Here is a 14,511-nt window from a genome sequence, read left to right on the forward strand (position 1 = left end):
GACAGATATTTTGAAGAAGATTCCTGTGAGGAAGAGCCTATAATTCTAGAAAGTGAAGTGAAAGCCACCCTGAAAGAATTGGGAAGAAAAACCACCAGAGGTAGCGGGGTTACCAATAATTTCAAGCCACGGAGACTGAATCTGTCAAAGTCCTAACAAGAATGTGTCAACAAATATGGGAAACAAAACAATGGCCTGCAGACTGGAAACATTCACTATCCATCCCACTCTTAAAGAAAGGAGATGCTAATGAGTACAGTAACTACAGGACCCCTGCTCTAATTTCCCCCACAAATAAAGTGATGCCCACGACGATGGAACAAAAAAGGCAGGCTGTTCAAGCTGGATTCAGAAAAGGAAGAGGCACTCGAGATCGAATAGTGAGCATTTGTTGGACACTGGAGCGCTCCAAAGAGTTCCAGAAGGTGAGTCTATGTTTTACAGACTACAGTAAAGCCTTTGGCTGCCTGGATCATGAAAAGCTGTGGTTGCTCTAAACATATACACACAAATGTATGTGCCCCAGCACTTGACTGTGCTGTTTGTTGCATAGGCCGTACTGTGAACAGGAAGCTACTGTCAGAACAAAATGTGGAGAGATCAAATGGTTTCTTACAGGTAAAGGTGTCAGACATGGATGCATTTTGTCTCATTATTTGCCTAATTTCTATGCTGGACATAAATGAAAAACTGGGCTATATTTAGAGGAAGGAGGCATAAAAATTGGTGGAAGAAATATCAATAACTTAAGATACACAGATAATATGATCTTACTGAAAGAAAGTAGCGATGATTTGAAATGACTTCTAGTGAAAGAAGAAAGTGTCAAAGCAGGACTGCATTTGAATATCAAGAAGACCAAAATCATGGCTACAGAAGAAATATACAGCAATAATATAGACAATGAAGACACTGAAATTGTTAAAGATTTTGCTTACCGTGGTTTCAGTCGTCAATTCAGATGGAGACGGCAGCCGGCAAATCAATAGAAGGCTGAGACTCAGCAGGGCAGCAATAGTAGAATTAGGAAAGATCACCGAGAGCAATGATGTGTCATTAGACACCAAGGCTGAGATCATCCACACCCTCACATTCCCAATTAGTATGTACAGATGCAAAAGTTGGACAGTGAAAAAGACTGATAGGGGAAAAAAAATTATTCACTTGAAATATGATGCTGGAGGAGAGCTCTACGGATATCCTGCCCAACCAGAAAGATGGACACATGGATCCTAGAGCAAATTAAGCCTGAAACATCGCTGGAGGCAAAAATGACAAAACCGAAGCTGTCCTACTTTGGGCACATCATGAGAAGGCAGAGTTCTTTGGAAAAGACAATAATGCTGGGGAACATAGAAGGCAGCGGAAAAAGAGGAAGACCAAGTACGAGGTGGACTGACTCCATAAAAGAAGCCTAACGCGTGAGTCTACAGGAGCTGAGCAGGGCTGTGAGGACAGGACATGGTAGACGTCACTCATTCATAGAGTCCTCAGGAACTGGAGCGGATTCAATGCCACAAAAACACATAACGAGGAAATTATAGCGTAGAATGTTTAGATTATTTGCCCAAAGTCTCACAGTGAGCAAGTGAGAGAGATAAAATGAGAATTCAGGCAGTACAAGTCTAGAACAAACTCTCTTCCCCACAAAGTTTTTTTCCTTTCTCTGTGGATGTGCACCCAGGACACGGTACCAAAGAGTAAACAAGATAAGGTGGTATCTTTCTCCTCTTAACCTAACTTTATTAAAAAGCAATACTGAGGAGCACCATGGTAGAGTTAAAAGGTAATAAAAGTGGCTTTTTTTGTTTTTTTTTTAAAGTGAGAGGAAGAAAGTTTTCCCTCAAAGAGGGAAGGTTGGCAGAGGGGGCGGAAAAACACTGCAGGGACCCCTGAACCCTGACCCGTCTCTCCCCTCATGAGGGTGTTGGCTGAGGCCACCTAGGAACTCTGGAGGTAGGCCAGGGGCGCCTGACCTTGCTTTTGGTTCTGATGCCCTAAGAGTAATGCTAAAGGCAGAGTTTGGGAACCTGACGGAGACAAGAGGGAGGGAAGATGTGCATCTTCCTGGGGATTCCTGAGCACAGATGACTGGACGACAGGACTGGCCTAAACCAAGGTCAGGGCCCTTCTATGTGCAAGGCCCTGTGCAGCCACGCAGGTCTCCTGCCCCAGAAGCCAGCCCTGTCTGGGTAACCCCGAGGGCTGTTTAAGGATTAAATGGGCACCTGTGTGCAGAGTGCTCAACACAAAGATCACCACAGAGCAGGTATTGGGTACAGGGAGCTGCTCCGGGAGAGTCCCAGGGCACCTCCACAAGCTGGGCAGGGGCTGGTCCTAAACTTGCCTACAGGTCACCTGCAGCACGTAGTGGCCCCGGCCCGGCGATGCTGATGACAAGGACTCTCTGCCTGAGATTTTGTACCACGACTTGTAGAGAATGTTATTCTTTACAACATCCTGGGCTATTTCAGAATCCACAGGATCCAAAATGCTACAGTCACAGGAACCCTGAAGGAGCACACAGTCTAACAGGACCTCAGAAGATAGAAACACAACTCCAAACCCATTGCAGCTCACCCCGAGGCAGGAACCCCCAGGCTAGCTTTTATATGAGGCCAGCCTGGGAAGAGTGTTCACAGGGGAATTACTACCAGAAGGAACCAGACAGTCAGCCTCTGCTTGTCTCATCCCACATTCCACACCACCGAGTCTGAAGAAACACCACCACACACATCCCCTCAAGGCACACCTCACCACACATGTTCTTCTGATGCCCCCCGGGCCCCACCCCCTGCTTTCTCAGAACAACAGTGAGGCAGGAGGCATGGCCCAAAGGAGATGGTGGGCAGACGTGGAGAGAGGTGATAGAGGAGATGGGAATAGAGGCGAGTGATGAGGCCACCCCAAAGACCAGGAGAACAATCTGATGTGCTCGTTCGTTTCTATCAGAAACAAGGCTGTACTCAGATTTGAGAATTGCTCTTTTGAATGTTCTATACCAAGGTTTCTCACCTACAAAGAGATCTGTCTAAGGTGGAGATCTGACCATGACACTCGCCTCCCTAAACCTTTCTATGAACTCCTATTGCTGGTTCTAAGGGGCTAACCAGGCTGACACAGGCTGATACAAGGGGAAGGGGCTGCTAGACCATCTTAAAGACTCAGACTCTTTCTGAGGAAATTGGGAATCATCGCAGGGCTTTGGGGAAAGGAATGATGTGATCTGGCTCATGTAAATTTCCAACAGCCCCTCTAGCTGTTATTCGGAGAATAATGGTTGAAACGGGGACACAAGTTATGAAGCAACCACAGTAATCTATGTGAAAGTGGTGGTTCAGACCAGCAGGTGGGCAGCAGGGATGGTGAGAGATCTAAGAGGCATCTTGTATCCTGGAGACCTCCTAACTCTTGCTCAGTGCTGTGGGAATGCTGCTTAACCTAATGCAAGATACCTGATTTGGAGCTTATAGTCATTATACGCAGCAGCAATTCAACAAATATGTGTTGGAAATTAAAATAAACATGCAAAAGACTCCAATAAAATGCCCGAAGCATGCTTTTTTAGAAAAGCCTATTCAGCTCCTAGGACACTTCATAGATGTTTAATAAATGTATATGGAATGGATAAATAAATGAATAATACATCTTATACTGTGTGATTAATTACTGTATCCTTTAGACATAATCATTTACAGCCATTAATTCAAAGTATTTTATCACCATAGATGTAATTCATTTTGCTTGCCTTGCTTTAAGAATTATTTTTGGCTTCTTTTGCCACCACTATAAGTTATTTAAGCTTCATTATTTTACCCAGATCATAAATTTGTTTTTAAAAATGATCAGACTAAAAATGCATTCTTATTAATTTTGGTGTGAGGTTTGAGATTAATACTACAATTAGCTTGATGCCAATGATCCTGTGCCTAATTCTACTCATCCAAGAGGTGAGAGAGCTCCACATACTGGCATCCAATGTCTCTCCCAGCTTGAAAATTCCAAAATTTGATATTCACTGAAAAATGTATTGGAGGCCCACCATCCCATATATCTGAAATTCTTTGGGATCAGGTGAATTCTTTGGAATTCAGATAATTTTAGATTTGGATTCATGTAATATGTACAATGGAGTCTGGGGCAATACCTCAAAGTTAAATAGTTCTGCAAGGAAGTGTATGAATAATCACACATATGATGACAATAAACAGCCTCATATTAGTTCAGGTCAGGTTTTGTAGTAAATTAATTATAAAAATATTTTGAAAAAAGAATAAAGTTGGACCCTTACCTTGCAAAAATTAACTCAAAATGGATCAAGGACCTAAATGTTAGAGCTAAAACTATGAAACACTTATAAGAAAATACAGGGAAAAGCTTCATGATGTTGTATTTGACAATAACATGTATGTGATACTAAAAGTAGAGGTAACCAAAGAAATACATAGATATATTGTACTACGCCAAAATTTAAAGCTTTTTTTGCATCACAGGATACATCAACAGAGTGAGAGGACAACCTATGAAATGGGAGAAAATATTTGCAAATCACATCTCTCATAAGGATATATAAGAATATATTATAAGAATAATATATATAAGAATATATTAAGAACTGTTACAACTCAACAACAAAAGGATAAACAACCTGATTTAAAAATGGGCAAAGGACTCGAATAGAAATTTCTCCAAAGATGATATACAAATGGCCAACAAGCTTATGAAAAATGCTCAACATCTCTAATCATTAGGGAAACGCAAATCACAACCACCATGAGGTAACACTTCACATCTACCAGAATGACTATTATCAAAAGTGTTGGCGAGCATGTAAAGAAATTGCAACCCTTACACACTGCTAGTAGGAATGTAAGATGGTGCAGCTGCTATGGAAAACAGTATGGCAATTTCTGAAAAAATTAGAAATGCCAAATGATTCAATAATTTCACTACTGGATATATATCTAAAGGAATTGAAAGCAGGGTCTCAAAGAAATATTTGTACACCCATATTTATTGCAGCATTTTTTGCAATAGTCAAAAGGTGGAAGCAACCCCAATACCCATCAACAGATGAATGGATAAACAAAATGTGGTATATATGATGGTATATTATTCAACCTTAAGAACAAAGGAAATTCTAACACATGCTACAACATGAATGAAACTTGAAGACATTATGTTAAGAGAAATATGTCAATCACTAAAGAGCAAATACTGTATAATTCCACTTATATGAGGTCCCTGGAATAGGCAAATTCCTAGAGAAAGAAAGTAGAATGGTGGCTTCCAGGGATCAGGAGAAGAGGAGAATGGGAGTTAGTTTTTAATGGGTATGAAGTTTCAACTTGGGAAGATAACAAATATTCTGAAAATGGATATTGGTGATGGCTGCACAACAATGTAAATGTCCTTAATTAATGCCACTGATCTGTCCACTTAAAAATGATTAAAATGGTAAATTTCATTATGTATATTTTACCAAAATTTTAAAAAGTTAGTTACTGTCATTAAAAAAAAAAGTAGTTTGATATTCTGAGTATTTTGGCTTTCAGAATTGTAGATAAGGGATCCTGGACAAATTAGGTTGTCGGTTTATATCATGTGTTGTTAGCAAAAACTTGTTTGCAGACTTACCAATCGGCAAAAATCTAGTCACTCACAAAAGATGTACAAGTCAGTGGTGTAAATAAAATATTGCCTTCATTGAAGAATGGTCCTCCTGTCATAAGAAGGCCATTTTCTTTGACTAAGACTTGAGGAGGAGACTTGATTCCCCCAAAATCAGCTCTGATTCTTGTTGATGTGGGCATGACCCATCTCCAAACTGGTTTGGCCTCAGTCTAAAGCAGGGTGAATTGTTTTCACTGGAAGTCAAATGTCTTAATCAGCTCAAGCTTGACTACAAAGATCTAAGAGAACTAGTACTTTCTTTCTAGTATAAAACTAGAATACCTTTTTTTTTCTGAACTTAGTGTTCATCTTAGTTTATCTAAAAACTGTTTTCTGTCTTAATGTTTAACAATTAATAGTTGTTAGAAGATGCAAATAGTGATTAGGAGATGCAATCTTCATCAGGTTTGTATGAACAAAGTGGAAGCTACCAGATTCATTTTGTAGATCTTCTGGAAGTCTACAGGAAGGGCAATAGAGGTCTCTACAGGTAGCATATGAAGTACAGACATACTTCGGACACATTAAGGGTTCAGTTCCAGAACCCCACAATAAAGCAAGTATTGCAATAAAGTGAGTCATAATCTTCTTGCTGGTGTAGAGTTTGCCTTCAATTTGTGAAAAACAAAAAATCTGTGAATAAAGCAAAGCCCAATAAAGCAAGGTATGCCCCTAAGTTTGATCTTTATAAATAGATTTGGATTCCCAAATGCTAATAAGTAGCAGTTTCTGAATTTTAATTAATATATTTAAATTTAAGGAACACAGAGCACCAGCTATATTATGGAATTGGAACATGGCCATGATTAATTATCTTGCTAAATTTGTTTAGAAAAGTGTTTTGCTGTTTGACTAAAATGAGAAATCACTATATTTCCGTGGAAATAAATTCAAGAGTCAGTGTTACACAAACAGCAAAAATATGGAAGAAGGCTCATTTATATCAAAAAATTCTTGCAAGAAAAAACTATTCATACATATACATTCATGTCCAAGTCCAGAGCAAGGAAGTCCTAACATCGCTTTGCTTGAATCTGCTCCTTTCAAATATGCTGTTTCCATTTTTGAGGCAAAGAGCCTGAAGGTGGAAAAGAAAGTCAAGACTTCTGTTGGGGGTGGGATGGGGTGGAATTAAGTACATCCAAACTTCTTCTGTCCACTCTGCCTTCTTTCTCCTGTTTTAGCCTTTCCCCACCCACTTTACTTCCATTTTCCTTCACGTCTCTTTACTCTATACTCTCTGCAAATGCTCAGAGGACCAAGGGTAAGGTATTGGCTGGTTGAAGGGGAAGCTGGACCTGAAAACTACTTAATCCTCTCCTCAAATTCTACTATTTTTATCCCCATATTTGTGCTGGGTCTCCTTTCTCACTCTGGCCTCACTCCTCCCATCGTGAGCACTCCTATCACAGGGTGGTCCCAGCAGCTGGCCTCAGAGACCCACCACAGATAGGGCCCAGTCTGAGACGGCGTACTGTTCTGAGCTGTGCAAGGCAGCTTCTGAACTCAACGGACTCCTTCCCTGCTCCAGTGTGAGGATGGCCTTGCAGCCTGACTGGGGGACAAGAGCACCTCTGAGGGTGACTCAGCATCACAGCAGGTTTCCTCTGCCTGGTCTTGGCCCCATAGGCTCAAAAACTTTGGCCGGGTTTTGGGTTGTTACCGAAATTTTGGGTTGTTACTTCAACCAGAAGCCTTCCACTCTTTTGACTCTAGACATTTATTCTGTTTTTCCAATAAGGGCTGGCACAAATGCCAACATTTCTTTGGAAGTTTGATAATACATAATGGACTTCTGTTACAGTGTTGCCAAAAGGATGATAGGCAAAGGCACTACTGATAGGGAGATGCTACATGGACAAAGTGTATTATTTCAATAGTTAGAACTTACTTTAATGAATCATACATATATATATGGCATATTAAAGCCATGATTTCACAGATAGTATTGCTTAGGAGAAGCAAAAAGAGAAAGAGGTATTAACATCAATTTAAAGTAAAACATTAAGGAAATAAGAACGTTGGTAGTGAGCAATGATTGCAAAAATTAAGAAGGTGGCAAGAAAATAGCTGCCATTTGAAGAACAGAGATCCTTCCCATAACTCCCCTGGGCTCAAACTGCAGCATGATCTATCCAATTCTTTAAAAGCACCCATTATTCCCTTGAAATATAGTCTATTGTCCCACTGGTATCCATCTAAAAATGCATGCCAAGCCCTCCTCCAATAAACTGTACGCCCAGGTGCTACAGGCCCCATCTACGAGGTGCAGGCAGGCTTGCCTGTCTACTGTGCGTTGCCCCATCTGCTCTGATCTTGGCAAGGAGTAGGAGGAGGAATCTGTTAACACGTCTGTTAATACAAAACGGACGGTGTCCCTATCTTCTTTTGATCCTGGGGACAGGAGTTGGCCATGGGGTTAGCTGCGTGCAATCAATACAAATCCCTGGTCATAAGGAGGCTCAGGTGATACAATTTTTGGATGACCTGGATAAAGTGACTGCCAAAAAGGAATCATTTCTGGTTGATGCTCCCCAAAATCTAGCCAGTTTATGGTCAAAGATCCCATTTAATAAGTTATCTCAGTATATGTTTGGCTTCCAGTTTACACTGAACTTTCACAGTCCATTTTTGACAGCTTTACTAACATTTTTGTTTTTTTACATTGTTCTCTGGATGCCTGCTTGCTTATATCTGCTTGAAATATTTTTCTGGAAAAAGTTACATTGGCCCACACTCTATGACAGAGAACTTGCTTATCTCCTTGTCAATGCACTGATGTGGACACTAAATTCTACTTTCTATGTCGACCCCTGTACTGATATTCAGAAATGTATCCACACCAGGATCCTGAGTTTCCATAAGAAAATAACAACCCAATCTCCAGATGAGCTGACTATAAATACACTTTTCTTTTTGTATTTCACAGATATATTCAAAGCAGTGGGACTCTGAGTACATGCAGGAAGTACAACTTCCAGCTTACTTCCCTGTTGCTCAATTTTTTAAGATTTGATTACAAACAACATTATTTTAGGCAGATGGCCTGAAGCACAGGTAGTCTGCGCATTCTTCTCTCAGACCTCGGGAAGCTATCCCAGGCCAGCAGAGAGCTCTGAACCTGGCCACACAATTTGGCCTATGGAAGAACCTCTGTGGCGACTCTGCCATCAGCCCATATGGGGGGTGGGGCTTCAGGAAAAACAACGTGATGAGTAATAATAGCTCACTTCAGACCTTTTGAGGACTGTGGGTCTCATGTCACAAAATCCTCTCTAGTAAGATTCTGAGGAAATTTTTCTTTCATCTCAGCACTGGAAATAATTTCCCTTCACCTGAACAACGAGTAAGTTTGCATCTCGTGAATGCCATGATTCGTGGTACTGAGCACCCCTCCGTCAGTGCTGGTTGCAGGAGCCAAGAGCCGGGTCTGGGACCCCCCTGCAGCAAATGAACAGAGCTCCCCATGTGTGCTAGTGTACTAACATCACACGTGACTTCAGCTTATCTTTCCTATTTGCATTTGCCACTTTCCTCTCTCCCAGCCCCAAATTCTTTATCTGCATAAAGGCAATAATAAGCCTATCATGAGAATTTTTAAAAATGTGTGTAAACTGCTTTGTATTCTCTGGTACAAATACTCAATATACTATAATAAGAGCTAATATTTATCGAGTGCTGACTATGCACCATCACTTATCCTAAGACTTTGCAAGTATATTTAATCCTCATACAATTCTGTGAAGTTGGTGCTAGTATTATTCCAATTTTATAGATAAAGAAACTGAGGCCCAGAGATGTGAAGAAATTTGACAAAGGTCTCAAATCTATCATAAATATAATTTGGAGTTAAACCCGGGCCCCCTGACTCTGAGCTCATACTCTTAACTACTATTACTATGATAGCTATCATTTTTTAAATAATTTCATTTTGCTTATTTGTTTATTTATTTATTTATTTTCAGAGGCTGGGTGCAGTCACACTTAGGGTCACCAACTTATCCAGAACCTCGTTTTTGTAAGTGAAAATCCCATTTCCTGGGATACCACTCAGTACTTTCATCATTATGTTATTTATCTTTGCAGCAGGACCACTGCTAGTTCATATAGATACCTTTATGCAAATTAGAAAAAAGGGGTATCCATTTATTTTTAACATTCTTTTAATCTTGTATTTGATATATTTATGCAAACTGCCTTAAATCCTTTATGGAATAAGATGGGATACAGAGAAACAAAAATAAATACAGAACTTCACCTTGTATTTAACACTCTTAGAGTTATGGGTAAGTATTAACACATATGTTACCTTTATATCCTTGTTCTGTCTCCCTGAGATCAATTTTGGTTATTGGTTTGAAATCAGTATCCCATAATCGTATACAACCATCTCGTCCACCAGTGGCAAAGCCTTCTTCGCAAGCATACATGCTAAAGATTCCAGCCTGTTAATTAAGGTAGATAATACTCAATGCTGCCATCATTCTAAATAGTCATTAGAGTTGGATTTTGATGATTAAAAACCAAAACAAAAATTAAAGAATCTTCTCCACTGAAATCCTGACAATAGGACAAGTATACTTCATTTTAGCTAGATTAAAAATTAATCATAGTAACCATCAAAGGAAAATTAGTTCAAGTGCTCTTCTGCCATTAATAATCTGATGGCATGTTGTAATAAAAGAAATTATTCAGAATTCCTTGGTTAAAGCAGATATGGAAATCATACATTCTTTATGTGACAAGTGATCGCTATAAAGAAAAGTAAGATGATGATGATGGAGCTGTTTCATATAAATTGCTGCCCCAAATAATCAAGTAAAGATATGCAGGCTAGGAACATAAACACTTCTACAGGTACAAAGGTGCCTGAAACGCATCTCAATGAGCTCAAGAAGGCACTCTCTGGGCGTAAGGGAAAGCATCAATTACATTTGGGTTAGTTTATTAAGCATCATTTGCAAATGCTGCTTCACATCTGAAATGGTTTCATAATTTAAAGATGATTTTCTATATGAAACTACTTTATTTGGTCTGTTTAAAAGTGCTACAAGTGTATAATGTTGACATAAGATCCAGTGTAAAGAGAAATTAGGTTCCTAAGGCAGCTGCTTTTATGAATGAGGACAAATACTGACCTCTTAATTGTTTTAAGAGCTGTTGCATAATTAGTGAAGCCAAGCACCGGTCTTCAACATACAAGACAATAAAAGATCTAAAATTTCATAGCTCTTTTGCTAAGAGTTACTTAAACTTTTCTTCCTACTAGGAGTGATAAGGGCTCAATTTGTAGGCAATAAACTAAAGGTCCTCCAAGTTTCCACTAACATTTTACCACATTTCCATGTATCACATGTGACAGGCTTTACCTTTCACATCATCTCCTGAATTCTTCTGGACAATCCCGTTTTATCATTGGTAGATACAGCAATGTAACAATTTTAATATGTGTCAAAATTGAGCAACCTTTCGAAGGAAAGTTTGCCGTTGTTCTTACAGAGCAGACCATCAAAAGAGAGTTTGTCAATGGTTTCTGTTTGCATTTTAAGAGCTTGTGACGCTAACTTTGAGGTGATGCTCTCTCATTCAGAGTGAGGAAAATATACCTTACTAACCAATGTAAAAATAATAGCTGTCTCCACCCTTACCCTTCAACAAATGGGCCACAGGCCAGCAGCAGTGACATCATCCCCGACCCACTGAGTTAAAATCTGCATTTTAACAAGTTCTCCAAGAGACTTGTAGACACGCTAAGGTGTGAGAAGTGTTGGCCTATAAGATGAAACTGATGACGAAATAGTTGTCATTTTCTGTCAAGCTACTATTGATGAATAACAACACTCATCAAACAATCAATAATTGAAGGCTAATTAAGTTATTACACTTTCAAAGTAGTATTTCTTTTTAGATGAACAAGAATAATTTCGGAAATCTTCTCATGAATGTTTAGGGAGTGTTCAGCAGAGTCAGCTGATCTTAACGCAATGGGGAAAAAATAGATTTGTGACCTTATTTAATAAATCATAACCAAATTTCCACATGGGAATACTTACACTATGTGCCCCTTGAATCGTGCGGACTAAATTGAGCCCTTTCCAGACATAGATGTCACCATTTAAAGCACCAGAGTAGGTGATGTCTTCTTTGGCACAGGCAAGGCAAAGGATGGTCTGAAGATCCCCTGTTTTGCCAAATATCCCCCTTTTTGCAGTCAAGGCATTTCCACATAGTGTCCAAAACTAGAAAGTAAGTGATAAAACAGATCCAAAAAAAGAGTGTTCTAATGCATTACATTATTCGTATTTATTTCCTATGTTTCAATATATTTTACATAATTTTTTTACAGCTGAGCTAGGTACATATAATTTAACTTATGTTAAAAGTTCTCTGCTGTCACAGCAAAACACAAAACATTTTAACCAACTAGCAGCATAAGAAAAACTTAACGATATTTCAAAATGTTCAAAGTTCCAAAATTCCAAAACTTTGCTAATTGCTTAATGGTAACTTAATATAAAAAGTCAATATTCTCAGAGTTGGGATAAAGTGGCTGAATCATGTTTTTGTTTGATTTCATGTCAAGTTATAGAATTAGATTCTTGATTTCATGTCAAGTTATAGGTTCATTGTAGAGAAGTTTAGAAATACAAAAAAGTACAAAGATGAAAACTGAAATTATCCACAACCTCCTGTTAACCTATTGATATATCTTCTAGGCATATTTTGGTATATATAACTATATTTGGAAATAATTTCTTTCTAACTAAAAATGTTGTAAATCTTCACTATAAAAATGTTACTCAAAAATATGTTTAAATATAAGCTATATTTCCAGATAGCCAAATAATTGACTAACATAAAGTTGGAGCTACTTTACAGAAGGCAGCAGGGAGACTCCCATGGTTATATGGAAATCAAATATTTTTTCACTTTGACATCATGTTTTTAAATGTATGAACTGGTACAACTTTACTGCCATGTATACCTATATCACCCCTCATAGTTTATAATGGCTCTTTACATATGTTCAGTTATTTGATCTTCCCCATACACTTGAGAATAGGCTAAGGCAAATATTATTATCCCCACTTGGAAGTGAGGAAAAGAGAGCATAAGTGGCTTGCCGAAGGTTCAAAGGGGGTTATATATGAGAAAATATTGAAATCTTGATCTCTGCCTTGCGAACTTTAAATCTAATGAAGAAGATACATATAAAACAACAAGAGATGATTTTAAGGCAGCATGTTCAGACTACATGAAAGTGGCAAGGGAATTCAAAGATAAAGAACCATCATGAATTACTTTGACTGAGCAAGAATAGGATTTGGATTAGTGGTGAGGAAGAAATTGCATTGGGATTCAGGAGAACAGGATTAGACAAATTCTGGTGACAAGAAATGTGTGAGCAAAAATCAGTGATAACCCTTAATATTTTGTGCCTGCAGGTGAGAAAAACTGTGGCCCTCACAGAATAGCTGGGTATTTCAGGAAGTAGTTCTGGGATGTTTGTACTACCTGGAGAGCTGGGACTCAGGCAGCTGTGGAGGAGGTGGACCACAGGGAGGGTGAAAGGCAGACATGCAACCATTTGAGACAATACAGGATTCTTCTCTCATTAAGGAGGAGAGTGTCAGCTCTGGTGATTCATTTCTTTGGGTATTTTTACTTTTATGATGAGACATGAAAGTATACATGGAAAGAATAAAAAGATCTCGGGAAAAGATAGGTATAAACTTTGGGAAAACGTTTAACATTTTAATATTAACTTTGAACCTGAACAAACTATTAGACATAAACAATTACTAGTTGTATATACATGCCAAAGAACTTGCTCCTCGTGATGACACTTAAGGCAGACATTTTTTTTTTCTCACTGTATCTCCTCATGAGTGAAGATTAAAAGGAGAGTAATTTTGGAATTATTTGAAATAATTTTGGCATTATTCTCCCTTTAACTTGGGATGTACACCTTTGATCTGAGTTACTGAAATATTTCTAGATGGACAACGACAAAAAATAGAGACCATTTTCCTCAAACACAAAGGTTTTCTAATAAAAATCACCCAGTCAAGTGGTATAATGTCAACATAAGATTCTAAGTAATCAAATGCACCTACTAAAAAGGCACCTACTGGGGGTGCCAAAAAAATGTATACAAGTGGACACTTTGGTGAGCTTTGCTCAAGCAGTAGTTCGCCGTAATAATAAGTATCTGGACGCAGATGGTAACCACTTTGAGCACCTCTTGTAATTGCAGAAGTCAAATGTGACTTGTACTCATCTTTTGTTATTGGTATATATTGAGTATTACAATTTTAATACAGTTTTCCTTTCTTAAAATATGTATACATTTTGTTGGCACTCTCTGTATAGATGTAATGCGAAACAAGCTAAGAGATTTTCTGCAGAAAATGGAAAACCTATGATATGTTGTCTTTTCTTGAGAAGCACTTCCTCTTTGGAAAACAGTGACAATTCTGGGTAGCAACAATCATTAAACCTATATCAAGTGAAGAGATATTTTTTATCTTCTCCAATCTCCATTCACAGACTGTAATGCAAATTTTGTTAGAACTGAAAAGTACCTGGAGTTCATCTGGCCCTAGGTAATCCCCAAGGTCTCTTCTATCTATGACTAGAGCCTGGAGAAGGATCAAGAATATCCACAAACCTGGTAGGCTCATTTGCTATAAAACCAACCAAGCAGACAATGCTCAACTGCTACTGTTTTCCAAGCATTCATTTCAGATCATTGTAGTGTGCCATTTGTAAAACCAGAAAGGATTTCACCCTAGCTACAAACATTTCACTTAAAAATATTTCCTCAGAGTTCATCAA

At 38.7% G+C, this 14,511-nt stretch overlaps 1 protein-coding gene across 1 annotated transcript in view; it reads right to left on the minus strand.

The window, feature by feature from the left end:
• Positions 1-14,511, minus strand: part of EML6 (EMAP like 6) — a 240,439-nt gene that overhangs the window by 123,459 nt on the left and 102,469 nt on the right. The window contains exons 6-7 of the mRNA XM_033125253.1: positions 11,727-11,912; positions 9,983-10,118 (exon numbers count right to left, since the gene is read on the minus strand). Of these exons, the coding sequence (XP_032981144.1) occupies positions 9,983-10,118; positions 11,727-11,912 (322 nt within the window). The remainder of the gene's footprint in view (positions 1-9,982; positions 10,119-11,726; positions 11,913-14,511) is intronic.

Source organism: Rhinolophus ferrumequinum, chromosome 13, assembly GCF_004115265.2.
Source record: "Rhinolophus ferrumequinum isolate MPI-CBG mRhiFer1 chromosome 13, mRhiFer1_v1.p, whole genome shotgun sequence".
Taxonomy (NCBI): domain Eukaryota; kingdom Metazoa; phylum Chordata; class Mammalia; order Chiroptera; family Rhinolophidae; genus Rhinolophus; species Rhinolophus ferrumequinum.